Here is a 25,110-nt window from a genome sequence, read left to right as displayed (position 1 = left end):
TGCATTTTTTGTAGAAATGGGGTTTCGCCATTTGCCCAGGCTAGTCTCGAACTCCTGATCTCAAATGATCTGCCTTCCTTGGCCTCCAAAAGTGCTGGGATTATAGGCTTGAGCCACTGTGCCCAGCCTACATACTATTTATTTATTTTGTTTGTTTGTTTGAGATGGAGTTTTGCTCTTATTGCCCAGGCTGTAGTGCAATGGCATGATCTTAGCTCAGTGCAACCTCTACCTCCTGGGTTCAAGTGATTGTCCTGCCTCAGCCTCTCAAGTAGCTGAGATTACAGGCATTCGCCACCACACCTAGCTAATTTTTTTTTTTTTTTTGAGACAGAATCTTGCTTGTTTCCTAGGCTGAAGTGCAGTGGCGTGATCTCGGCTCACTGCATCTTCTGCCTCCCAGGTTCAAGCGAGTCTCCTGCTACTGTCTCCCTGGTAGCTGGAATTATAAGCACATGCCACAACGCCCGCCTATTTTTTGTAATTTTTAGTAGAGACAGGGTTTCACTATGTTGGCTAGGCTGGTCTGGAACTCCCGACCTCAGGTGAATTTGCCTACCTTGGCCTCCCAGAGTGCTGGGATTACAGTCGTGAGCCACTGCACCCAGCCCTAATTTTGTATTTTTAGTAGAGACAGTGTTTGTCAGACTGGTCTCGAACTCGACCTCAGGTGATCCACCCACCTTGGCATCCCAAAGTGTTGAGATTACAGGCCTGAGCCACCGTGCCTGACACAGCCTACATACTTAAATTTACCCATTTAGAGTGTACAGCTTAGTGGTTTTTTGTAAATTCAAAACATTGAACAGTTATCACAATCTTAATTTTAGAACTTTAAAAATACCCCTAAGAAGAAAAATTTCTTGTAATTCTGTTCATATATTTTAGTGGTATGAATCCTTTTATAAATCTTACGACATTTTCAGGGTGAACCTAGCACTGTGAGTTATGAAGGCATATAAGACACAGTTCTTGACTTCAAGTAACTGATAGACTAATAGGGAAGAGAAGGAAATATAAATATCTTTACAACAAGACAGTGTGAAGGTCAAGTTTCATACCAGTGATATAAGCTAAATATCACAGGTTTGCTGAGGAAGTGAAGAATCATCTGTGTTTGGAATGATGAGAACAGGCCTCATGGAAGTAGGGAGATGGAATTTTCTAGGCAGAAAAGATACAGAATTACATTATTCTTTGTTGTATAGGCACTTTTCAGTCTGTAATGAACATTTCCCTTTTGCCCATTGGGAATTATGCATACTTTTTTTTTTTTGAGACGGAATCTCACTCTGTCTCCAGGCTGGAGTGCAGTGGTGCGATCTCGGCTCTCTGCAACCTCCGCCTCCTGGGTTCAAGCGATTCTTCTGCCTCAGCCTCCCGAGTAGCCTGGACTATAGGCCTGTGCACCTCCACGCCCAGCTAATTTTTGTATTTTTAGTAGAGACAGGGTTTCACCATGTTGGCCAGGATGGTCTCAATCTCTTGACCTCGTGACGCGCCCACCTTGGCATCACAGAGTGCTGGGATTACAGGCGTGAGCCACTGCACCTGGCCTATGCATACTTTTATACAAATATTTTATCAACAGATCTACCTTCATTCAGAAAATTATGGTCTGCATATAATAATAAAAAAAGAAAAAAAAAAGAAAATTATGGTCTGCAACGTTTAATAGACATACCACAGTATAGGGATGACAAAATAAATAGCTTGTAATTTAACAATTACACTGAGATCTCTCCTGCTTGTGTTTTAGTTGATTTATATTACAAGGAAAAGTCAAAGTCTTTCTATGTTCTTGTCACCTAATGCAGGGCACTTCTCAATTCCCCCACCGTTATTCTAGCCTCTGTAACTCCTCCTTTCTCTCCCCTTACCATTCTGGGATGTGTGTAATTGTAGTAGTAGGTCATTACCCAGAATTATGTGCCGTGTGTGACAGTCTGCAGAGATAGGATGTTGCAACACTATCACCACATGGCCCACAGAGTAGAAAGTCATTCTTCAATTTTTATGATACTTTAATTTCTATTTTAAAAAGCCTTTAAAAATCAGTGTTTGGATTTTTATGGTATTACATCCCAGAAAAATGATCATCTAGTGAATATAAGTACAGAGTAGTAATTTTTTTGTATGGATTGCAGTATTTCCTATAGGTGACTCAGATGATCTAATTCCCCCCTTTCTCATTGCTTTTGAAATTGAAAACACTTCTGACATTGTTTTTAGGACCCAGGTTCTAAAGAAAGGAGGTAGACGGATCACTTGAGTATATCAAGGAATACCTGCATCCAGTGAAGATGCTACTTAGGTTGATTTTCTAGAATGGGAATAGATCTGTGAGCTCCAGCTGTGTATTTCTGTGACTCTCCTTTTGACTGCTGTACTTTCAGAGTCACTGACTTCAGCCATGCAATGGAATTAACCTGACTGACTTAGGGTGAGAATCCTAATAAAGTGATGACCTGAGATTGGAAACCCACATAACAGCTTTATCTTTTTTATTCTGAAAATCATAATTTATCTGTTTTATTTCTGTATTATTGATGGATTGATTGAGACAGGTCTCACTCTGTCACCCAGGCTGGAGTGCAGTGGTGCAATCACAGCGTACTGCAGCCTTGACCTCCCTGGGCTCAGGTGATCCTCCCACCTCAGCTTCCCAAGTACCTGGAAACCACAGATGCACCACTACACCGGGGAAACTTTTTAATATTTTTTTATATAGAGACAGGGTTTTGCCGTGTTGCCCAGGCTGGTCTTGAACTCCTGGGCTCAAATGATCCGCCTACCTCTGCCTCCCCATGTGCTAGGATTACTGGCATGAGCCACCGTGCCTGGCTTAAGTAATTTAAATGATACTATTTGTTTTATTTAGATTGTTTTACAAGGACATGCTGCAAGAGTAACTGCTAAATCTCAGCAGAGTGGAGAGAAGGCATTTCGATGTGAATATGATGGATGTGGAAAATTATATACAACAGCTCATCATCTCAAGGTATATATAAAAGAAATGTTCTATCTGGTTATGAGAATACCTAGGATATTAAATACTAAGATCATATTTTTGTGTAATTCAGATGCCACTGTTTTGTCCCAGTTATCAAGATACGGGGACTTGGTCACACTCATACACAGACATGTAAAAACCTATGCAGACTTTAGAGACTGTTAATTTTTTGAGGGCTTGGACTGTGTTTTCTTCATCTCTGTATTCCTAGCGTCCAGGATACTACCTGGCACATGGTAGTTACTCTACGTATTTGAATATATGTTGTCAAGTATGAAATCCATATAATTATATGAGAGATATGTGTGTAGTCACACATCTCTGTTAATTCACTGAAATCTAGCAAAAGTTGGTGTTAATTTGTCTTGTAAATATTTGGGCTAAGGCTGGGCGCGGTGGCTCACGCCTGTAATCCTGATACTTTGGGAGGCCAAGGTGGGTGGATCACCTGAGGTCAGGAGTTCGAGACCAGCCTGGCCACATGGTGAAACCCTGTCTCTACTAAAAATACAAAATTAGCCGGGCACGGTGGCAGGCGCCTGTAATCCCAGCTACTCAGGAGGCTGAGACAGGAGAATTGCTTGAACCCGGGAGGCAGAGGTTGCAGTGGACCAAGATTGCGCCACTGCACTCCAGCCTGGGCAGCAAAAAGCGAAACTCCATCTCAAAAAAATAATAATAAATACATAAATATTTGGGCTAAGTATTATTATTTCACTTGTTGCTATACGTAATAGAACATACCATGACTCAATAATAGCTAAGATTTGTTAAAGAACTTTCAATGTGTCACGAAGTGTGCACTTAGCGTATCTGGAATAGTGACCCTAGGGCCCATCTTCATTATTTATCAGTTACCTTGGCATGTTAGTTGACCTCTTAGTACCTCATTTTCCTTATCTATAAAATTGGATCCTAAGAGTTATCTCCCTCTCAGAGTGGTTGTAAAAATTAAATAAATTAATACCATACACATAAAGTAAAAAGAGTGGCCTGATGTGGTAAATGTTCAGTAAATGTTAGCCGTTGTCATTGTTACTCATTTGTCACAGCAACCCTCTATGGTAGATACTGTTGTGTCCCCACTTTTCAGAGAGGCCTTTGAGGCTTAGAGAAGGCAAATGCCCATGTCCACACCACTGGGCAGTGGTGGATCCTTGCCTCAGATCCAGGCCCCTCTAGCAGCAGCCTCCACACTCTTAACCTTACGTTGTGTAGCCTCTCCCAGCCCCCTGCTTCTAGTTTCTCATCATGTGTATGTTTCGTGCAAACACCTTTGACCACTCGAGAAAGCTCACGCCTCAAACGTTCCTGTTCCTTACTTAAAATATTAGTAGGTACCTCTTAATATTTAACATTTAGGTCTATATTGAGAACTATTGGGCTATCGTTTTTGTGAAGTTATCTTTTTTATAAGGAAAAAAAGGCATACAACAAAATCATTTAGCAGTGTGGGAAAAAGTAGGTCTGTGTTGCAACCATATTCCTGAGGAATAGGTAAAGGAAATAGAATCATGCCTGCATTTTAATCACAGGTCCATGAGAGGTCACACACAGGAGATCGGCCTTATCAGTGTGAGCATGCAGGCTGTGGGAAGGCATTTGCAACAGGTAAAAGTATGAATTTTGTTTTTTTCTTGGTTCTAATTAGGGGTCAAGTAGAGACAGGCTTGTGGTAGGAACTGACCCCTTGGCTGTGTCTGAATCTGCAGAAGCACATGATCAGTTCTTCAGTCTCTCTCATAACTGCCTTTTGTCCTGCTTGCTCTAGACCCCTCTCTGTTCTTTTCTCCACTGACCTGTCTCTGCCTGCTGTGTTTTTTCCTTCTTTCCTTCCTTCCTCCCTCCCTCCCTCCCTCCCTCTCTCCCTTCCCACAGTTTCACTCTGTCGCTCACTCAGGTTGGAATGCAGTGGCAGGATCTTGGCTCACTGCAACCTCTGCCTCCCAGGTTCAAGCAATTCTAGTGCCTCAGTCTCCCAAGTAGCTGGGATTACAGGTGCGCGCCACCATGCCTGGCTAACATTTTGTGTTTTTAGTAGAGATGGGGTTTCACTATGTTGGCCAGGCTGCTCTCAAACTCCTGGTCTCAAGTGTTCCATCCGTCTTGGCCTCCCAAAGTGTTGGGATTATAGGTGTGAGCCACTGCACCTGGCCTGCCTGCTGTGTTTGATACTTTTCACTCCTCCACATTCTGTTTATTTTAGCAGGAAAATAAAAGCCAAGCTTTAAAGGCTGCCATAGACTCCAACATCAGGACAGGCCTTAGCAATGGGATGAGACCTCTGCATCCATCAGGGCCGGGACTGGCACCAGGTCTTCTGATTTCCATTCTTCATTCCATGTCTTGATTCCACTTTGAGCTTTTGGAGGATGAGAACATCTGATAAAACTGAAGCACTTTAGAAAAGAAACACACAGCCTCTTCTAGACAGAAATGAAACTATTGAATTTTTAGGATGGCAGTCCTGAGCTATGCTACTTTTGTACATTTTTTTGTTTGTTTGTTTTTGAGATGGAATCTCACTCTGTCGCTGGAGTGCAGTGGCGTAATCTCGGCTCACTGCAACCTCCGCTCCTCGGTTCAAGCGATTCTCCTGTCTCAGCCTCCCAAGTAGCCGGGACTACAGGCATGCACCACCACACCCGGATAACTTTTTGTATTTTTAGCAGAGACGGAGTTTCACCATGTTGGCCAGGCTGGGCTGGAACTCCTGACTTCAGGTGATCTGCCCACCTTGGTCTCCCAAAGTGCTGGGGTACAGGTGTTAGCCACCGTGCCTGGCCCTTTTGTACATTTTAAATAGTTATTCGGTGTATTTGCCTAATATTTTATACTTGGTGTTGACTATATTTTTCAGTGACTTAATCTCAGTGTGCACGTTTAGAGGAATATTGTGTAATGAAATTTCTTTGAATTTTTTCTTAAAGGTTATGGATTAAAAAGTCACGTCAGAACCCATACAGGAGAAAAGCCATATCGGTGTTCAGAAGATAATTGTACTAAATCTTTCAAAACTTCAGGAGATCTACAGAAACACATCAGAACTCATACAGGTACTAGTGGAAAAAGTGTGTCATATTTAGGCCAGGAATTCTTAATCTGCAGGGAGGGGACTTGAGGAAGGAGTCTCTGGAAAAATTTCAGGAAGTCAGTATCAAGGGCCTCTCTTAAAACCCTGAAATTCCATATGACTTGCTGTTTGTGCATGTCTGCTGCTTTTCAGGATGAGGTCCCATAGCTCTGTTAGATTCTCAGAAGGGTCTATGTCCCAGAAAGGATTAACAGTGGCCCTAGACCACGAACTCTCTCAGGTTTTAGGAGTTGTCTGGGCAACAAGTTTATTTACCTAGATTACACATCTAATCAGCAGCCGAGCTGAGACAGAACCTAAGGCACCCAGTTGTTTCTCCTGCATTAAGCAGCTGCTAAAGAAAGTGTCTGGGCCGGGCGCAGTGGCTCAAGCCTGTAATCCCAGCACTTTGGGAGGCCGAGGTGGGCGGATCACGAGGTCAGGAGATCGAGACCATCCTGGCTAACACAGTGAAACCCCATCTCTACTAAAAATACGAAAAATTAGCTGGGCATGGTGGCGGGCGCCTGTAGTCCCAGCTACTCGGAGGCTGAGGCGGGAGAATGGCATGAACCCGGGAGGCGGAGTTTGCAGTGAGCCGAGATCGCGCCACTGCACTCCAGCCTGGGCGACACAGCGAGACTCCGTCTCAAAAAAAAAAAAAAAAAGAAAGTGTCTGAACCCCAACAGCCCCACAGAAAGAAAGACTCATTACTTTTTGTGATCATTTCTCTTTAAATTTTATCTTCTTTTCCTAAATAGTACTTTATTCTTATTTCCCCGACCATCTCCTCTCCTCCTTATACTTGATTACTTGTGGAGTTGGTATTAATAAGGTAAATATTTGCTTTGGATTGGAGCTAAAAAAAGTTCAGCAGCTATTGATAAGAGATGCTATTATAAGCTGTTGACTAAATAATACAGCATTAAGATAATTTAGTTTGGGATTTTAGTATAGATGTTTTAAACATGGCGTGATAGCTGTGTCCCCATATGTGGAAATATATGAAATAGTTTAGCTAATTTCCATGTAGGATTCTTGCAGCTATTAATATTTAACCTGCAACTCAGGTGTGACCCCAAATTGGCTTTACTTTACAACATTGAGGAACAGAACTGTAGGTCCCTGCTTCCATCTCATTCATGCACTTTTTTTTTTTTTTTTTTTGAGACAGAGTCTCGCTCTGTTGCCCAGCCTGGAGTGCAGTGGCCGAATCTCAGCTCACTGCAAGCTCCGCCTCCTGGGTTTATGCCATTCTCCTGCCTCAGCCTCCCGAGTAGCTGGGACTATAGGCGCCCACCACCTTGCCCGGCAATTTTTTTTTTTTTTTTTTTGGTAATTTTTAGTAGAGATGGGGTTTCACTGTGTTAGCCAGGATGGTCTCGATCTCCTGACCTCGTGATCCGCCCGTCTTGGCCTCCCAAAGTGCTGGGATTACAGGCTTGAGCCACCGCTCCCGGCCTCATTCATGTACTTTTTATTTATTGAATCAGAGGTGAGTATTTCCAAGCTCCCGTAAATTCTACTTGAATTTGCAAATAAAACCAACTTGTTATATAAAAGCTATATCAAACCAATAATCTAGTTCTATAAATATTGATTTAAAAACATCAGAATTGTGATTTATTTCATTGTATTCATTTGTCAAACCACATGTTCATATAACAGCTTTAAAATCATGATGTTTTCATTGGTATAGTGTGGGATTGAGTAAGGGGCATAGGGACTTCTGTAACAAATACAGAAGATTTCAGTGCAAAAACAAAGCAGGATGTTACAGAATCAAAGTAGTAATACAGTGAAAATTATTCTAGAACAGTTGATTCCCTATCATAGCATGTCAGAGCTGGGAATACTTTAGAGGTCATCTAGATCCAAGAGAAAAAGACTTGCCTAAGATAAACTCTTTGTTTTCCTTAGGCTGACATAGTGAATAAAACTTACTAAAGATAGGATCAAAGGTTCCTGCTCCTTTTAAAATGATTTCATACTTAAGAGGAGAAATCTTTTGGAATGGTTTCCACCAATAGGGAAATCATAATTTCATTTGACCAAAAGAAAAACAACAAACTAGCCAGGCATGGTGGCATGTGCCTGTGGTCTCAGCTACCTGGGAGGCTGAGGTGTGAGGATTGCTTGAGGGTAGGAGTTCGAGGCTGCAGTGTGCAACCGTCGTGCCTGTGAAGAGCCACTCCATTCCAGCCTGAGCAACGCAGTCAGACTCCGTCTGTTAAAAAAATTTAACATCCTTACTATATATAGATAAATATCTGTATCTGTCTACATAAAGAGATATTATTTTCCCTTCCCCAGAAGTTGTTTGCCTAATTTGAGCTCATCCTAGAAAAGGGTACATGGGAATCAAAAGCAAAGGCTACTTCTTGCTTGACAGTTTAAAGGCCTTTTGTGTTCCAAGATTGTATAAAGCAAATATGAAGGAAAGAAACATAATTGGTAAAGCAGATTTTTTTTTTTTTTGAGACGGTGTCTCACTTCAGTGCCTAGGCTGGTGTGCAGTGGCACAGTCACAGCTCACTACAGCCTTGACTTCTCGTGCTCAGGTGATCCCCCGTCTCACCCTCCCGAGTAGCTGGGACTACCAGTGTGCACCACCACACCCAGCTAAATTTTTGTATTTTTTTTGTAGAGATGGGGTTTTGCCATGTTGTTCAGGCTGGTCTTGAACTCCTGAGTTCAAGTGATCAGCCTGCCTTAGCCTCTCAAAGTGCTGGGATTGCAGGCATGCACTACTGTGCCTGGCCAGACTTTTTATAAACTTAGATAATGAGAGTAGTAGTATGTCCAGCAGGTGTTTTTGACATATGTGCTAGGCGCTAGATTTTCTTTTCTTTTCTTTTTTTTTGGTTCATTAACACAAGTATTTATTGAACACCTACTATTTCCTGACACAGTTAATATTAGCCATTATCTTGTTGAACATTAGTTAAAACACCTTTTTTTTTTTCTCTCTCTCGAGACAGAGTCTTGCTCTGTCGCCCAGGCTGGAGTGCAATGGCACGATCTCGGCTGACTGCAACCTCTGCCTCCTGAGTTCAAGCAATTCTCCTGCCTCAGCCTCCCGAGTAATTGGGATTATAGGCAACAGCCACCACGCCCGACTAATTTTTTGTATTTTTAGTAGAGACTGGGTTTCACCATGTTGACCAGGCTGGTCAAAACACCATATTTTTAAAGAGCAAAATTTTTTTTCCTGCAAGATATTGTAGAATAAATCAAGTAGGATACAAGCTTTTAGGGAATTCTGGGTTTGTTCTAATTTGATTCATGTTCCTGACTGTACTTTTCTTTTATGTTTCTTATGTTTTTCTCTCTGCTTTTCTCAGCTCATTTTTTGCCTACCTGGATGATTCCATCTTGGAGAGCTAAGTAATCGGTGATTAGTTTTGAATACCATTCCCAGTTTCTTATGTAAATTTAAGTTTGGAGTGGAAGATGCTGTTTCCCCAACCCCCCCGCCAAAAAAAAGTGCCGAAAGGGAAGTTCAGCACAAGAAGGCTAGAGTCTTGAGCATGATCCTAGGCAGGATTGAAGGATAAGACATTTCAATCTTCTATATATTTTTGCACCATTTAATGTATTACCCTTTATATTTGCAGGAGAAAGGCCCTTTAAGTGTCCCTTTGAAGGCTGCGGTCGGTCCTTTACAACATCAAATATCAGAAAAGTGCATGTTAGGACACACACAGGAGAAAGACCTTATTACTGCACAGAGCCAGGATGTGGGAGGGCATTTGCCAGTGCAACAAATTATAAAAACCACGTGAGGATACACACAGGTAACAATCTCTGATCTTTTGGTCTTTTATCATTCAAGGCTCAGTTTAACTCCTGCCTCTTTCAGAAACCATTTCCAACTAATCTCTTCCTTCCTTTCTATCACTTGGCATGGTGGAAGGAGATTAAGCAACTTAAAAAAGTTTCACCTTAACATTCATACATTTATTTATCCAACAAACAGTTATTGAGTATCTCCTGCCAGGCATCAAACAGAGAGAGAGAGAGATAAGACATTGCCAAGGGCAGGCTACTTGGGAAGAGATAGTAGACATACAGTTGCTGCAGTGTCTCCCATTATATGGACAAGATGCTGTGGGAGCAGAGAGGTGGGCAGTCACTTCTGCAGGAATGGGAGAAGCATTTTGGGAAGGCTTTCTGGGAGAAATTCGGCATACAGACTCAATCCTGAAGTTTACCACATAGGAAAGAAGGGTATTCCTGGCAGGGGAAATGTCATGGGGAAAGGCACAAAGGTATGAAAAAGCATGATACTTAGTGGTTCCATATGACAGGAGCATCAAGTACATGTAGAAGATTTGTACAAGGTGAGTTCTGAGAGGTAGCCAGAGGCCTTGCGTATTGTGCTGTCACAGTTAAGGTACTTCTTAAATGATAAATATGTATAGTTATATAGTTTGATTTTTTGTTGTTGTTGTTTTTTTTTTTTTTTTGAGATGGAGTTTCGTTCTTGTTGCCCAGGCTGGAGTGCAATGGCGCAATCTCGGCTCACTGCAACCTCCGCCTCCCTGGTTCAAGTGATTCTCCTGCCTCAGCCTCCCTAGTAGCTGGGATTACAGGCATGTGCCACACGCCCGGCTAATTTTATATTTTTAGTAGAGACGGGGTTTCTCCATGTTAGTCAGACTGGTCTCAAACTCCTGACCTTGTGAGCCTCCCATCTCGGCCTCCCACAGTGCTGGGATTACAGGTGTGAGCCACCGCACCTGGCCAAAGCATCTTTTTATGTATTTATTAGCCGTGTATATCTTCTTTGGAGAAATGTCTATTCAAATCCTTTGCCCATTTTAAAAATTGGGTTGTGTCTTTATTACTGAGTTGTATAACTTTAATTCTGGATCTAAGTCTCTTATTAGATATGAGTTACAGATATTTTCTTTCATTCTGTGGCTGGTTTTTTTTTTCTCTTGATGATATTGTTTGCAGTATAGAAGCTTTTAATTTTAATGCTCCATTTTGTGGATGTAGTTTTGGTGGGTGAGAATGGAATGGCAAATGTGAGAGTAAGGCAGGATATGCATTAGTTTTATAAGAAAAATTTTAATATACTGTTTTATTACTGGTATTAAGAGTAAACTTTTGTTAATTCAAAATTAAAATACTTTTTTTTTTTTTAAGACGGAGTCTCTCCCTGTTAGCCAATGTGGAGTGCAGTGGCATGATCTAGGCTCACTGCAACCTCCGCCTCCTGGGTTCAAGCGATTCTCCTGCCTCAGCCTCCCGAGTAGCTGGGACTACAGGTGCATACCACCACACCCAGCTAATTTTTGTGTAGTAGAGTTGGGGTTTCACCGTGTTGGCCAGGATGGTCTCCATCTCCTGACAGTGTGATCTGCCCACCTTAGCCTCCCAAAGCACTAGGATTACAGGTGTGAGCCACTGTGCCCGGCCAAAATACTTTTTTTTGAGATGGCGTCTCGCTCTGTCACTCAGGCTGGAGTACAGTGTCGTGACCTCAGCTCACTGCATCCTCTGCCTCCTGGGTTCAAGCAATTCTCCTGCCTCAGCCTCCCTGGTAGCTTGGATTACAGGCCCCTGCCACCACGCCTGGCTAATTTTTGTATTTTTAGTAGAGACAGGATTTCACCATGTTGGCCAGGCTGATCTTGAACTCCTGACCTCAGGTGATCCACCCGCCTTGGCCTCCCAAAGTGCTGGGATTATAGGCATGAGCCACCACTCCCAGCCCTGATACTCAATTTTTGTGTGCTATACATAAACATGTACCTACAAATGAGTTCACTTACTGTTAAATAATTATGGCCAGGCGTGGTGGCTCACACCATTGCACTCCAGCCTGGGTGACAGAGTGAGACTCCGTCTCAAAAAGAAAAGAAAAAAGTAATGGAATACAGACTCATTATCTGAAAGCTAGCCATTCAACACATTTTATGGGCAAATTAGCATTCAATAAGAGAGATGCCTACATTAAGTTTGGCCATACCGATATCTTTGGAACATTTAGGTAGAGCAGTGCTCTCAAATGAGGCTGCATATTGGATGTATCTCTTTAAAATAGACTGATTCCCCAGATCCTGTCTGCAAAGATTCTGACATAATTGGACTGGGGTGAGGCCCAGGCATCAGGATGTATTAAAAGCTCCCAGATCTTTTAGTAGACTGTTTGAGAACAACTGGAGTAGAGACAGTCAGTATGCAGTTATAAATGTTGGTCTGACCTAAGAGGTAGTTGTGGGCTGGAAGAAAAGATTGGCTAATGATCAAGTAACTGCTACAATAACTGGTCACAATATCCAGTAGAGTGTAAAGATTCAGCCCTGAGAAATGCAGTCCTTCCGCAACACCCCACCCCCACCCCCCCCCCCGCCAAGGCTAGTCAGATGACCCAGTTGAGGCAGGCTGTGCATCTAGCCAGTAAGGGAGCTCAAAAGCTCAATCCAAATCCTTTCGCCTCTTGGCTGTGGTTTGGTGCCACCTAGTGGCAGTTTCTGCTCCAGCCTAAATATCAATTGGGCTGATTTTTCCAAGTTGAGATTGGCTGCCCTTTCTCTTGCCCTCACCACATCTCAACAACCATCCACCAAAATAAGAACATTAATCTGCCTGCTTTGAGAATGGGAACTGGGTAGAGGACAGGAAGCAATCGCCAATTACATTATGTATAAGATTTATGTTCCAGTACATTAGTGCAATATCTTATTATTTTGGGTGGGTTTAGTGTGTTTAGAACCACTGGGAAAGGTGCAGTTACCCAAGGAATGTGTCGAATGAGAATAAATCAGGACGTGTATATGTATACACACTTTCATATGTACATTTTAAAAATTTGAGTTCACACCAATACCTCCAATTCCATTTCACCACAGGGTTCTTCTTTTTTTTTCTTCCCCCATTCCATATTTGTATTCTCCCTTTTCCACGGCTGGAGCCCTTACTTCCGGCAGCATTTGAAATATTTACTCATTTGCTTAGTGTTGTATCCCAACTAAAATAGTTTCAGAATCTCTTCACTCATACCACTACAGTAAACAAGCCTACTACAGACGAGCTGAATATTTGTTTGCAATTCTTCCCCTCACCCTCACCACTGAGCCCAAGACTGAGGGCATAAGTCAAATACTGTGTAAATGAGCTATTTTAATTAATTTATTTGTTCCCCCACCCCAGCCCCTTCAGTGTAGTTAAAAGTATTCATTTCAACAATTAGGTTAATTTGTTCCAGTTTGCTTTCAGTTTTAGGTCTGTATACCACCACATGTTAGCACTGTCTAGGTATTTTGTGATATTAAGTAATATTAATTTTGTTTACATATTTTTTAAACAGGGACACATCTTTTAGGTATACAGTCTGAAAGAAAAAGAGTGTTACCTGGAACTGTTTCATAATAATCCTGGTCAGGAAGAAGGGGGAAATGGCTAGTAAATATAAGAAACAATATTGGTCATGAATTGATATTTGAAGCTGGATGATTGGTACATGGGGTACTATTTCTCTATACTTCTGTGTATATTTGAAACTTTCTGTAATAAAAAGTCCTAAAAATATATATACTGCCTATAGTGTTCTCAAGCTGTTTCATGGGACAAAAATTTAAGTATTTACTTCCCTATGTATTGCCTGCTTGCTCTTAGTAAATACTCAGTAGCTTTTGATTGGATGCAAGAAGTCAGGTTAAGTTAAATGAAACATGTATGTCCTTTCAGATGTATTGACATATCTAACTAGGTTTAACAGACTTTTAAATAAAATCCTTTTTTATTATCTTTATAAAATTCTTAGGAAGCTGCATAAGTTACAGTAATAATAGCATTTATTATTGTCATTATTAATAGAGTATCACTAGCAGTATCTAGGTTATCTTATTATGGGAAACAATAAATTACAGTTTCATTAAAGTTAAACTGGGCAACATCTCCATCCTTTTCTCATTCCTTGAGATTAAAGGGAACCTGGTGTTGATGCATGGAGACAGCACTAAGGATGCATACTACCTTTTGAGTCAAGTCAAAACCATAGTTAGGGAATCTTTTCTTGTGTGCTGCCTCATGGTGGGATGAGGAGGGATTTGGCAATTATTTGTTTTTAGAGGTATTTTACCCCCTGGGGATGAAGTATGGAATGATTATGCCTACATATGTAAAAGTTGAACTTTTTGTTGGTGCTCTTCTTTAGGGGAAAAGCCATATGTTTGTACAGTTCCTGGGTGTGACAAAAGGTTTACAGAATATTCCAGTTTGTACAAACATCATGTTGTCCACACTCATTCCAAACCTTACAACTGTAACCACTGTGGGAAGACATACAAGCAGATCTCCACGCTGGCCATGCACAAACGAACAGCCCACAACGACACTGAGCCCATCGAGGAGGAGCAGGAAGCCTTCTTTGAGCCACCCCCAGGTGAGAGTTTTGTCTGTTCTGTTATATTTTGTTTCTGAGTTTGAGAATCAACAGTTATGAACATAATTTATGATTCATAGCATTTTCTCAAATCATAATGTGTCAGTCGTATAATCACAAACATAATTCACAGCTGCAGTAAGTGCTATTGAAGAAAAATATGTGGCGCTCTGGGATGTATAGAAGGGAATGTTAGTCTGGGAGGTCAAGGAAGGAATTTTTAGAGCGATCTGGAGGTTGAATAGGGGTTAACTGGGTGAAGAAGCAGAGGTTGTTGGGGAGGGAAGCAGGAAGCAAAGGCAAGAGAATGTTCCAAATAGAATGGCACATGCAGAGAGCCAGGAGGTTGGAGAGACCAAAGTAAATTGGAGATACTGGATGATGCCTGGCCAGTAGGGCAATACTACCTGGGAAGGTGGTGAAACAAGACTGGAGAGTGAGGCAGGGGCAGCCAGACTGTTTGGGTCCATTAAGGATGTTGGTCTTAATCGTAACAGTTGAGAAGTACTCCCAAATAACTCTTCATTGATTCAGGTGCTATTAAGTATGTTATTGTAAGAGACAAAATTATTTGTTTCAGTAAACTCTTGGAAAAATATTTTAGAGAATTACATTGAATTATTTCAGGTAAATAAGCATAGGTAAGTAGGTAAAAGGAAGTAGGTTCTTCTAAAACACAAAGCAAGTTGTCTTATAGTTTCACTGAGTACCTCTTAAATGAAGTAAATTTGAAAATTAAGAGATGGCATCTTTTCTCATTTTTAACAACTGATATTGAAGCATTGAAAAACATTGAGGTGGAAAAAGTTTGTTGAAGAATAAGGGAAAGAAGAGGTCATCTGCTCAGATGATTCCTTGTAGTCCTGATTTGTCTTTTCAGGTATTTGTTAGGTGATGGTAGGAGAATAGCAATTCCATCAGTCTTCATGGTGATTATTTTCTAGCCAAAACACTGTAAGTGTTCCTGGTTAGATATTACATCAGTTGGGGAGATACTGGTCAAAGAGTACTGAGTTTCAGTTAGGAGGGATAAGTTCCATAGATCTGCATAGCGTGTGACTACAGTTAATAATAATGTACTGTATATTTGACAATTGCTAAGAGAAAGGAAGTAAATAAGATACTACAACAACTGCTGAATCTTTTCAGTTAGAAAGCAGGCTTTAATGATGTCAGACTTAAGTTTGCAAGACTCTTTTTTTATTTTTTAACCTTCCTCAAGTCTCTTCCTTAAATGTTGATATTTCAGATTATCAGAAGTTCCTATATTCTTTTTTTTTTTTTTTTTTTGAGACAGAGTCTCGCTCTGTTGCCCAGGCTGGAGTGCAGTGGCGCAATCCCGGCTCACTGCAAGCTTTGCCTCCTGGGTTCATGCCATTCTCCTGCCTCACCCTCTCAAGCAGCTGGGACTACAGGCTCCCACCACCTAGCCCAGCTAATTTTTTGTATTTTTAGTAGAGACAGCGTTTCACCTTGTTAGCCAGGATGTCCTCAATCTCCTGACCTTATGATCCGCCCACCTCGCCCTCCCAAAGTGCTGGGATTATAGGCGTGAGCCACCACGCCTGGCCCGGAAGTTCCTATATTCTAGAAAATAGTCTATAATATAATAATATACATTTTATTTTCAAAAAAAAAAGAAAAAACTAAGATTGCTTTTCAAAGTATAGGGATGGATTTCTGTTTTCTCTCGCATGATTCCCGGGGTTTTGTAATCTATTGGAATAATGGTATATAAATAGCTGTGGAACAGAACAAAAAGAAGTGAAGTAACATCTGTCATGGAAATTACACCTTGATGACTGTAGCCATATGAGTGCATAGATTAACCATTGACTTGAGAAGTACTCTTAGATTAGCGTATTAAGTCCTTTGAGGGGGAAACATTTTTTTTGCTCTCTTTCTGACTTCATGGGAGGTGGAAAATGATGAAAGACAGAGGGACCAGCAATCTTCCTGGTTGACAGTTATAGCAGTAATCGACAGTTGAAATTGCTGTTTACTTGCTGGTTCTTTATGAAATAAAGAAGTGATGGAGTTTCCTTTTGTGTCACTAAATTATTAACCATACCTCAGATAATATGCCATACATTGTCTTTACACAGTGAGGTCATTGTGTACTGATGCCTTGCAATCAATCACTTGTGCTAAAGACCAAGTTTGGTATCAGTGAGTGTGTTTACAAACCATTCTGGCTTTGTGGTTAATGTTTATGAAAATGAAAATAGTCTTAACCACTTTTAACAGCTTCTTTTTTTTTTTTTTTTTTTTTTTGAGACAGAGTTTCGTTCTTGTTGCCCAGGCTGGAGTGCAATGGTGCGATCTCATCTCACCACAACCTCTGCCCCCTGGGTTCAAGTGATTCTCCTGCCTCAGCCTCCCCAGTAGCTGGGATTACAGGCATATGCCACCAGGCCTGGGTAATTTTGTATTTTTGTTTGTTTGTTTTTGCTTTTGAGACAGAGTCTTGCTCTGTCGCCCAGGCTGGAGTACAGTGGCGCCATCTCGGCTCACTGCAAGCTCTGCCTCCTAGGTTCACACCATTTTCCTGCCTCAGCCTCCTGAGTAGCTGAGACTACAGGCGCTTGCCACCATGCCTGGCTCATTTTTTTTTGTATTTTTAGTAGAGATGGGGTTTCACTATGTTAGCCAGGATGTTCTCAATCTCCTGACCTCATGATCCACCCGCCTTGGCCTCCCAAAGTGCTGGGATTACAGGCATGAGCCACCCTGCCCGACCTTAATTTTGTGTTTTTAATAGAGACGTGGTTTCTCCATGTTGGTCAGACTGGTCTCGAATTCCCAACCTCAGGTAATCTGCCCGCCTTGGCCTTCCAAAGTGCTGGGATTACAGGTGTGAGCCACCGTGCCTGGCCTTTAGCACCTTCTTAAGTGAATGCGAGAACTTAGTGCATACTTGCTGTATTTGAAGGGTTATTTGCTAGTCTTCCTGTACATTCCTCCCCTCCCTGCCCCTAATACACATGCAATATCAAGTAGTTACTCCAACTAAGAGAATAAAACAGGTCCCTAAAATTCAGAACATTTAAATATGATGCAGAAAAGTTTTTTCTTTGGTCTGCTTTGATGTGGTTTGCCTTTGCAAAAGTGGAGGTGGAGGAATTGGAAGGAGGTCCTGGAAGCCATTTTTATGACTTAGAATATGATATATGTACATTTTAATTTATATAATTTTCTCTTTAATATTTAAAATGTCCTGTTTTCTAAACAAATTGGTTGGTTGGTCAAATAAATGATTGATTTGTTTTAAACAGGTCAAGGTGAAGATGTTCTTAAAGGGTCCCAGATTACGTATGTCACAGGAGTAGAAGGGGACGACGTTGTTTCTACACAAGTAGCCACAGTAACCCAATCTGGGCTGAGTCAACAAGTTACACTCATATCCCAAGATGGAACTCAGCATGTAAGTATCCATCAAAAGCCAAACAAATTAAATCTTTCCGTGAACCTGGGCTTGAAAGGCAGGCTGGCTCCCCATTGAGGAAAACTTTGAAATATCAGGGCACAAAGTTTGGAAACCCTGAGGTTTTTCAGTAGTCTGCTTAAAGAGACTATGTGCAGAGAGATGAGGAGAGAGAGAATATTTGTGACCGCAGAATCCAAATGGTATTCTTGGTGTAGCTCAAAGGTGAGATGATAAAGGTCAGCCACAGAGAGGCTGAGGTCTTGAAAAGTACTGGATCCATGTGAAATACAGCTCAGAAAGGCGATAGGATTTGGTGGCTGATTAGATCCAGGAGGTGAGATTGAAAAAACAGAGATTTGGCTGAGGTGATCAGCATATGATGGCACCATTAAGAGATCAGGAATCATGAGAGTTCACTCAGCTAGCTTCACAGAGTCGATAGAATCGGTATGTTGATTTCCCCCAGAAAAAGCACAGTGTAATGGTTCTCTGATAGTCAAACTTGTTATTATTTTCTAGATGTTGCTAGCCTAAAATAATTCCACCTTGATTCCATTTTTAAGCTCTGGCAAAGGCTGTCTTAATACCTGGTGGAAATATGCGCAATGTGCTCTTTTACCCTTCTGTGTCTGCCTCTTTCATGAGAATGCTCTCCTTACCTATCTCTCTTAGGGTGTAATGATTAATCTGCCCTGTTTTGATACTCAGGATTCAAAAGTACAAAGCTTTTAAACCATCTCATTTATCTCCTTCCTCATTTTGACGTCACTAATTTCACACTATACTCTTTGTCCTGTGACTGGTATGCAAGATTATTAACCAAGTTTTAATTCTGCATCAGCCTTAACACTTTTTCTTAAATTAGATCATCACATACAGAGGTCCTCTGGAGGTTGTTTTATATAACCTCCCTCTTCCCTATACAGGAAAAATTCCCACTATAGCAGGTCTGAAATAGCCACTACTGAGAAACCCCCTGTGTTTAGGCAATTTCTGTCTTAGGCAATGTTGGGCTGGGTGCAGTGGTTCACACCTATAATCACAGCACTTTGAGAGGCCAAAGCGCGTGGATCACTTGAGATCAGGAGTTTGAGACCAGCCTGGTCAAAGTGGTGAAACCCCGTCTCTACTAAAAATATTGAAATTGGCTGGTGTGGTGGCACACTCCCGTAGTTCCACCTACTAGGTAGGTTGAGGCGGGAGGATCACTTGAACCCAGAAGGCGGGGTAAGACAACATTATTCCACTGCACTCCAGCCTGGACAATAGAGTAAGCCTCCGTCTCTAAATAAATAAATAAGTACATTTTAAAAAGAGGCAATCTGTTCCATTGTTGAATAATTCTAGTGTGTGTTTGTGTGATTTTAGAGATGGTCCCACTCTGTTGCCCAGGCCAAAGTGCAGTGGCACAACCATAGTTCAAAGGACTACAGGCGTGTACCACCACACCTGGCTAATTAAAGAAACATGTTTTTTCAGAGGTGAGGGCTCACTGTGTTATCCAGACTGGTCTTGAACTCCTGGCCTCAGGTGATCCTCCTGCCTCAGCATCCCAGAGCACTGGGATTTCAGGCATGAGCCACCTGTATTCTAGTATTTATCAGACCAGAACCCACCCCTGTATCATCCAGTCATGGCTCCTCTCTGACCATACTGAATAAGTCTAATCCTTCTTCATAGATTCCAAAACAACTATCTTTCCCTTCCCAATGTTGTACTTTCTCTACACTTAACCTTCTCATTTCCTTCAGGAATTAGATTTCCATTCCATTCCTTGAATCAGTCAAACGATAGACATTTATTGAGCATCTACCCCGTGCCAGACATTTTGGTCAGTGGACTTAGTGTTGGAATCACAGGGAGGGCAGTATCACAGTCTAGTAGGAGAGACACCCTTTTAGAATGAATGATTTTTCATAATGACGGGTATATAATTGAGGGATATAGAAAGTGCTATGGCACCCTGGAGGAGAGAGTAAATTTTTCTTCCTAAAGTAATCTTGCAGATCCTCATAGAGAATGGGTGTTCAGTTGGGTCTTGAAGGATTTTCATGAACTCACCAGAGAGTAAAGGGAAGAGAATATATTTTCTAGAACCGCAAATGACTAGTTGTGGCTGGAGTGTCAGTTGCTAGTTTAAAAGTAGTGGAAGATGAGTTTGGGGAAGTTGGTAAAGGCCAGGTCATGAAAGGTCAAGAATGCTGTGTAAGAAGTCTGGGCTGGGCACAGTGGCCCACACTGTAATCCCAGCACTTTGAGAGACCAAGGCAGGCAGATCACCTGATGTCAGGAGTTTGAGACCAGCCTGACCAACATGGAGAAACCCCATCTCTTCTAAAAATACAAAATTAGCCAGGTGTGGTGGCGCATGCCTGTAATTCCAGCTACTTGGGAGGCTGAGGCAGGAGAATCGCTTGAATCCGGGAATGGAGGTTGTGGTGAGTCGAGATCATGCCATTGCATTCCAGCCTGGGCAACAAGAGCGAAACTTCTCAAAAAAAAAAAGTCTCAACTATAGGTGATGGGCAGTCACAGGGGATTTCAGCAGCAGAGAGCATAATAAGATTTTGTTTCGTTTTGTTTTAGAAAGAGGTCAACATAGAGGAGGGTTAGACTGGATACCTGTAGAGAAGTTTGAGTCTCGTAGAAATTCAGATGGGAGAAAAATAAGGATCTAAATTAGCAACAGGAATGGAGAGGAGGAAATGCAATTAAGAAATACTGTATTGCCGGGCGTCATGGCTCACACCTGTAATCCCAGCACTTCGGGAGGCCGAGGCAGGCGAATCACGAGGTCATGAGATCAAGACCGTCCTGGCTAACACGGTGAAACCTTGTCTCTACTAAAAATACAAAAAAAAAAAAATTAGCTGGGTGTGGTGGCGGGCACCTGTACTGTAGTCCCAGCTACTTGGGAGGCTGAGGCAGGAGAATGACGTGAACCCAGGAGGCAGAGCTTCCAGTGAGCAGAGGTCGCACCACTGCACTCCATCCTGGGCAACAAGCAAGACTCTGTCTCAGAAAAAAAAGAAAAAAGAAAGAAATACTATATTGCCTGAAACAGTGGCTCACACCTGTAATCCCAGCACTTTTGGGAGGCTGAGGTGGGAGGATCACTTGAGGCCAGGAGTCTGAGACCAGTCTGGGCAACATGGTGAGACCCCATCTCTACAAAAAAAAAATACAAATAATTAGTCAGGAGCAATGGGTCACGCCTATAGTCACAGCTACTTAAGAGGATGAGGCTAGAGGATCACTTGAACCCAGGAGTTGTAGACTGCAGTGAGCTATGATTGCATCACTACACTCCAGCCTGGGCAACAGAGCGAGGCTTTGTCTCCAAAAATAATAATAAAATAATAAAATAAGAATTTTTAAAAGAAATATTGTATTGATTTTTTTCTGATGACTGAATGAGTTTATTTCATTCTAAAAGACTTATTTACATTCACAGGGCAAACTTATATAAGGATTAGTCCCAGTCCTTATGTCAGATTGTCAGCTATAACAGGAAACATTGACTGCTTTGTAAAATTCACTGTATTGCAGGTCAACATATCTCAAGCTGACATGCAGGCCATTGGCAACACCATCACAATGGTAACGCAGGATGGCACGCCCATCACAGTTCCCGCCCATGATGCAGTCATCTCGTCAGCAGGAACACATTCTGTTGCTATGGTTACTGCTGAGGGTACAGAAGGGCAACAGGTAATTACTTTTTTCTGTTATATCAATCAATACATATATCAGTACCAAAACTGTTACATAGATATACAATGTGGTACAACAGTTAAGCACACAAACTTTGGAGTGAATAATATTTTGCAACTTCTTAGCTACTTAACCCTCAGAGCCTGTTTTTCCTCATCTGTAAAGTAGGGTGCTAGTGGCATCTACCCCATAAGGTTGATGTAAGGATTGAATGAGATAATGTATATAAGATACTCAGCCTAGATATATATTAAGTGTTCAGTAGTGGTAGTTATTCCTATTATCATCATTATCAGAGACTTAGGAAATAATTGCAAAATTTACTATTTAATTTTTTGAATATGTCATATATTCATATGGTTTAAAACTCAAAAAATATATACAGGTATGTAATGAAAAGTCTTCATCCCACCCCTGCCTTCATCAACTCAGTTCTTGCCTCCACAGATAATCAACTTTTATCAATTTTTTGTGTATTCTTCCAATCACTAAGCATATACAAACAAATACAAATAAGTAAATAGTCATCTCCCCCTTCCTTTTTTGTTAACTAGCCCACAGCTAACATAATAGCTCTCTTTTGGTTTTTGAGACAGACTGGAGTGCAGTGGCACGATCACGGTTCATTGCAGCCTCCACCTCCCAGGCTCAAACAATCCTCCCACCTCAGCCTCCCGAGTAGCTGAGACATGGTGGTATGCACCACCATGCCTGGCTAATTTTTCTGTCTTTTTCTTTTTTCTTTTTTTTTTTTTAAATTGTAGAGACAGGGTCTTACTATGTTGCCCAGGCCTTGGCCCCCCAAAGTGCTGGGATTATAAGCATGAGCCACCATGCCCAGCCTCCATTTTTTTTTTTAATGATAGTAAACTAGTCTGTTCTGCATTTGTATGTTGTCTTTTAAACTTAACAATACATCTTCAAAATCTTTCTATTTCATTATATAGAGAGATTCCTCATCCTTTTTTTTTAAAGCTGCATTGTGTTCCACTTATGGATGTGCCGTAATTAAAGTCTTTTGCTATTTCAAACAACACATAACCTTGTGCACATGTGATTTTGCTTATATAAGTGTGAGTATATATGCTAGATAAATTCCTAGAGCAGGATTGCTGATGCAAAGATACATGCATTCGTAATTGTGATTAGTGTTGCCAAACTTCCCTTCTAGGGTTATGCCAGTCTCCATTCTCACTTGCAGGGTTTGATAGTGCCTCTTCTCCTTCAGTATAGTCACCGTGGTAGTATCAAACTTTTGGATTTTTGCCAATCTGATTTTTTTTTGTAGTTTTAATTTTCATTTCCTTTAAATAACGTAATATATTTAAAAACTGTTCTTGTACTATACTAAAGGCAATGTTGAGTCTCACTCTTGAAAAAAGAATGAAGTTGGTGGTCTCATAACACCCTGAATGCAAAACTCAGAATCATAAAGCTTCTAGAAGAAAAGAAAGGCAAATAGTTTTGCAACCTTAAAGATTTCTTGGACTGTATTCAAACTGTAGTAACAATGAAAGAAAAAAAACTGATAAATTGGCCTTAATCAAAATTAATTCTTCTCACCAAAAGACACTGTTAAGAAAAAGATCAGACACCTCCCAGACTGAGGAAAAGATATTCATACCATATACACACACTATATTCACACAATACAAGTCTAAAAACGGACTTGTATTGAGAATATGTAACAAACTTCTACAAATCAACAATGAAAAGATGAACAACCATTAAAAATGAGCCAAAAAATGTTTTAAATGTACAAATCATTCAGTTACTCATTGAACAGACCTCCCACAAAAGATACATAACACAAAAAGTGCACATCTTTTATCATCAAAGAAATGCAAATTAATATCACAATGAGAGAGCATTTCAAACCCAAGAAGATGGCTAAAATCAAAAACCAAATGTTGATTTCTCCTAAGAAACTAGTGAGGAAACAACCACCACCACCACCTCCAAATGTTGGCAAAGATGCGGAGCAACTAGAACATTCATGTACTGCTAGTGGGAGTGTAAAACGATGTACATAGCCAATAAGCACATGAAAAGATGTTCAACATCATTAGTCATTAAGAAAATGCAGGCCGGGCACGGTGGCTCAAGCCTGTAATCCCAGCACTTTGGGAGGCTGAGACGGGCGGATCACGAGGTCAGGAGATCGAGACCATCCTGGCTAACACGGTGAAACCCTGTCTCTACTAAAAAAATACAAAAAAAAAAAAAAAAAAGAAAATGCAGGCTGGGTGTGGTGGCTCACTCCCGTAATCCCAGCACTTTGGGAGGCTGAGGCAGGTGGATCACCTGAGGTCAGGAGTTCAAGACCAGCTTGGCCAAACATGGTGAAACCCCGTCTCTACTAAAAATACAAAAATGTTAGCCAGGTGTGGTGGCGTGGCACCTATAATCCCAGCTACTCCGGAGGCTAAGGCAGGAGAATCACTTGAACCCAGGAGGCAGAGGTTGCAGTGAGCCAAGATTGCACCACTATACTCCAGCCTGGGCAAAAAGAGTGAGACTCCATCTTTTTTTTTTTTTTTTTTTTTTTTTTGAGACGGAGTCTGGCTCTGTCGCCCAGGCTGGAGTGGGGTGGTCCGATCTCAGCTCACTGCAAGCTCCGCCTCCCAGGTTTACGCCATTCTCCTGCCTCCGCCTCCCAAGTAGCTGGGACTACAGGCGTCCGCCTCGTCGCCCGGCTAGTTTTTTGTATTCTTTTTTTTTTTTTTTTTAATTATACTTTAAGTTCTAGGGTACATGTGCATAACGTGCAGGTTTGTTACATATGTATACATGTGCCATGTTGGTGTGCTGCACCCATCAACTCGTCAGCACCCATCAATTCATCATTTATATCAGGTATAACTCCCCAATGCAATCCCTCCCCCCTCCCCCCTCCCCATGATAGGCCCCAGTGTGTGATGTTCCCCTTCCCGAGTCCAAGTGAGCTCATTGTTCAGTTCCCACCTATGAGTGAGAACATGCGGTGTTTGGTTTTCTCTTCTTGTGATAGTTTGCTAAGAATGATGGTTTCCAGCTGCATCCATGTCCTTACAAAGGACGCAAACTCATCGTTTTTTATGGCTGCATAGTATTCCATGGTGTATATGTGCCACATTTTCTTAATCCAGTCTGTCACTGATGGACATTTGGGTTGATTCCAAGTCTTTGCTATTGTGAATAGTGCCGCAATAAACATACGTGTGCATGTGTCTTTGTAGTAGCATAATTTATAATCCTTTGGGTATATACCCAGTAGTGGGATGGCTGGGTCATATGGTACATCTAGTTCTAGATCCTTGAGGAATTGCCATACTGTTTTCCATAATGGTTGAACTAGTTTACAATCCCACCAACAGTGTAAAAGTGTTCCTATTTCTCCACATCCTCTCCAACACCTGTTGTTTCCTGATTTTTTAATGATTGCCATTCTAACTGGTGTGAGATGGTATCTCATTGTGGTTTTGATTTGCATTTCTCTGATGGC

General features: G+C 41.4%; 1 protein-coding gene across 12 annotated transcripts in view; it reads left to right on the top strand.

Annotated features, from left to right (window-relative positions):
* Positions 1–25,110, top strand: part of ZNF143 (zinc finger protein 143) — a 73,023-nt gene that overhangs the window by 30,324 nt on the left and 17,589 nt on the right. For 11 of the 12 annotated variants that reach the window (XM_023189856.2, XM_023189851.2, XM_023189854.2 and 8 more), the window contains 7 exons: positions 2,882–3,001; positions 4,549–4,624; positions 5,944–6,069; positions 9,705–9,884; positions 14,258–14,485; positions 17,761–17,909; positions 21,462–21,623. In XM_023189856.2, the coding sequence (XP_023045624.1) occupies positions 2,882–3,001; positions 4,549–4,624; positions 5,944–6,069; positions 9,705–9,884; positions 14,258–14,485; positions 17,761–17,909; positions 21,462–21,623 (1,041 nt within the window). The remainder of the gene's footprint in view (positions 1–2,881; positions 3,002–4,548; positions 4,625–5,943; positions 6,070–9,704; positions 9,885–14,257; positions 14,486–17,760; positions 17,910–21,461; positions 21,624–25,110) is intronic. The other variant, XM_023189853.2, reaches the window with a different exon arrangement.

Source organism: Piliocolobus tephrosceles, chromosome 13, assembly GCF_002776525.5.
Source record: "Piliocolobus tephrosceles isolate RC106 chromosome 13, ASM277652v3, whole genome shotgun sequence".
Lineage (NCBI taxonomy): Eukaryota > Metazoa > Chordata > Mammalia > Primates > Cercopithecidae > Piliocolobus > Piliocolobus tephrosceles.
This window is presented reverse-complemented; position numbering and strand designations above follow the sequence as displayed.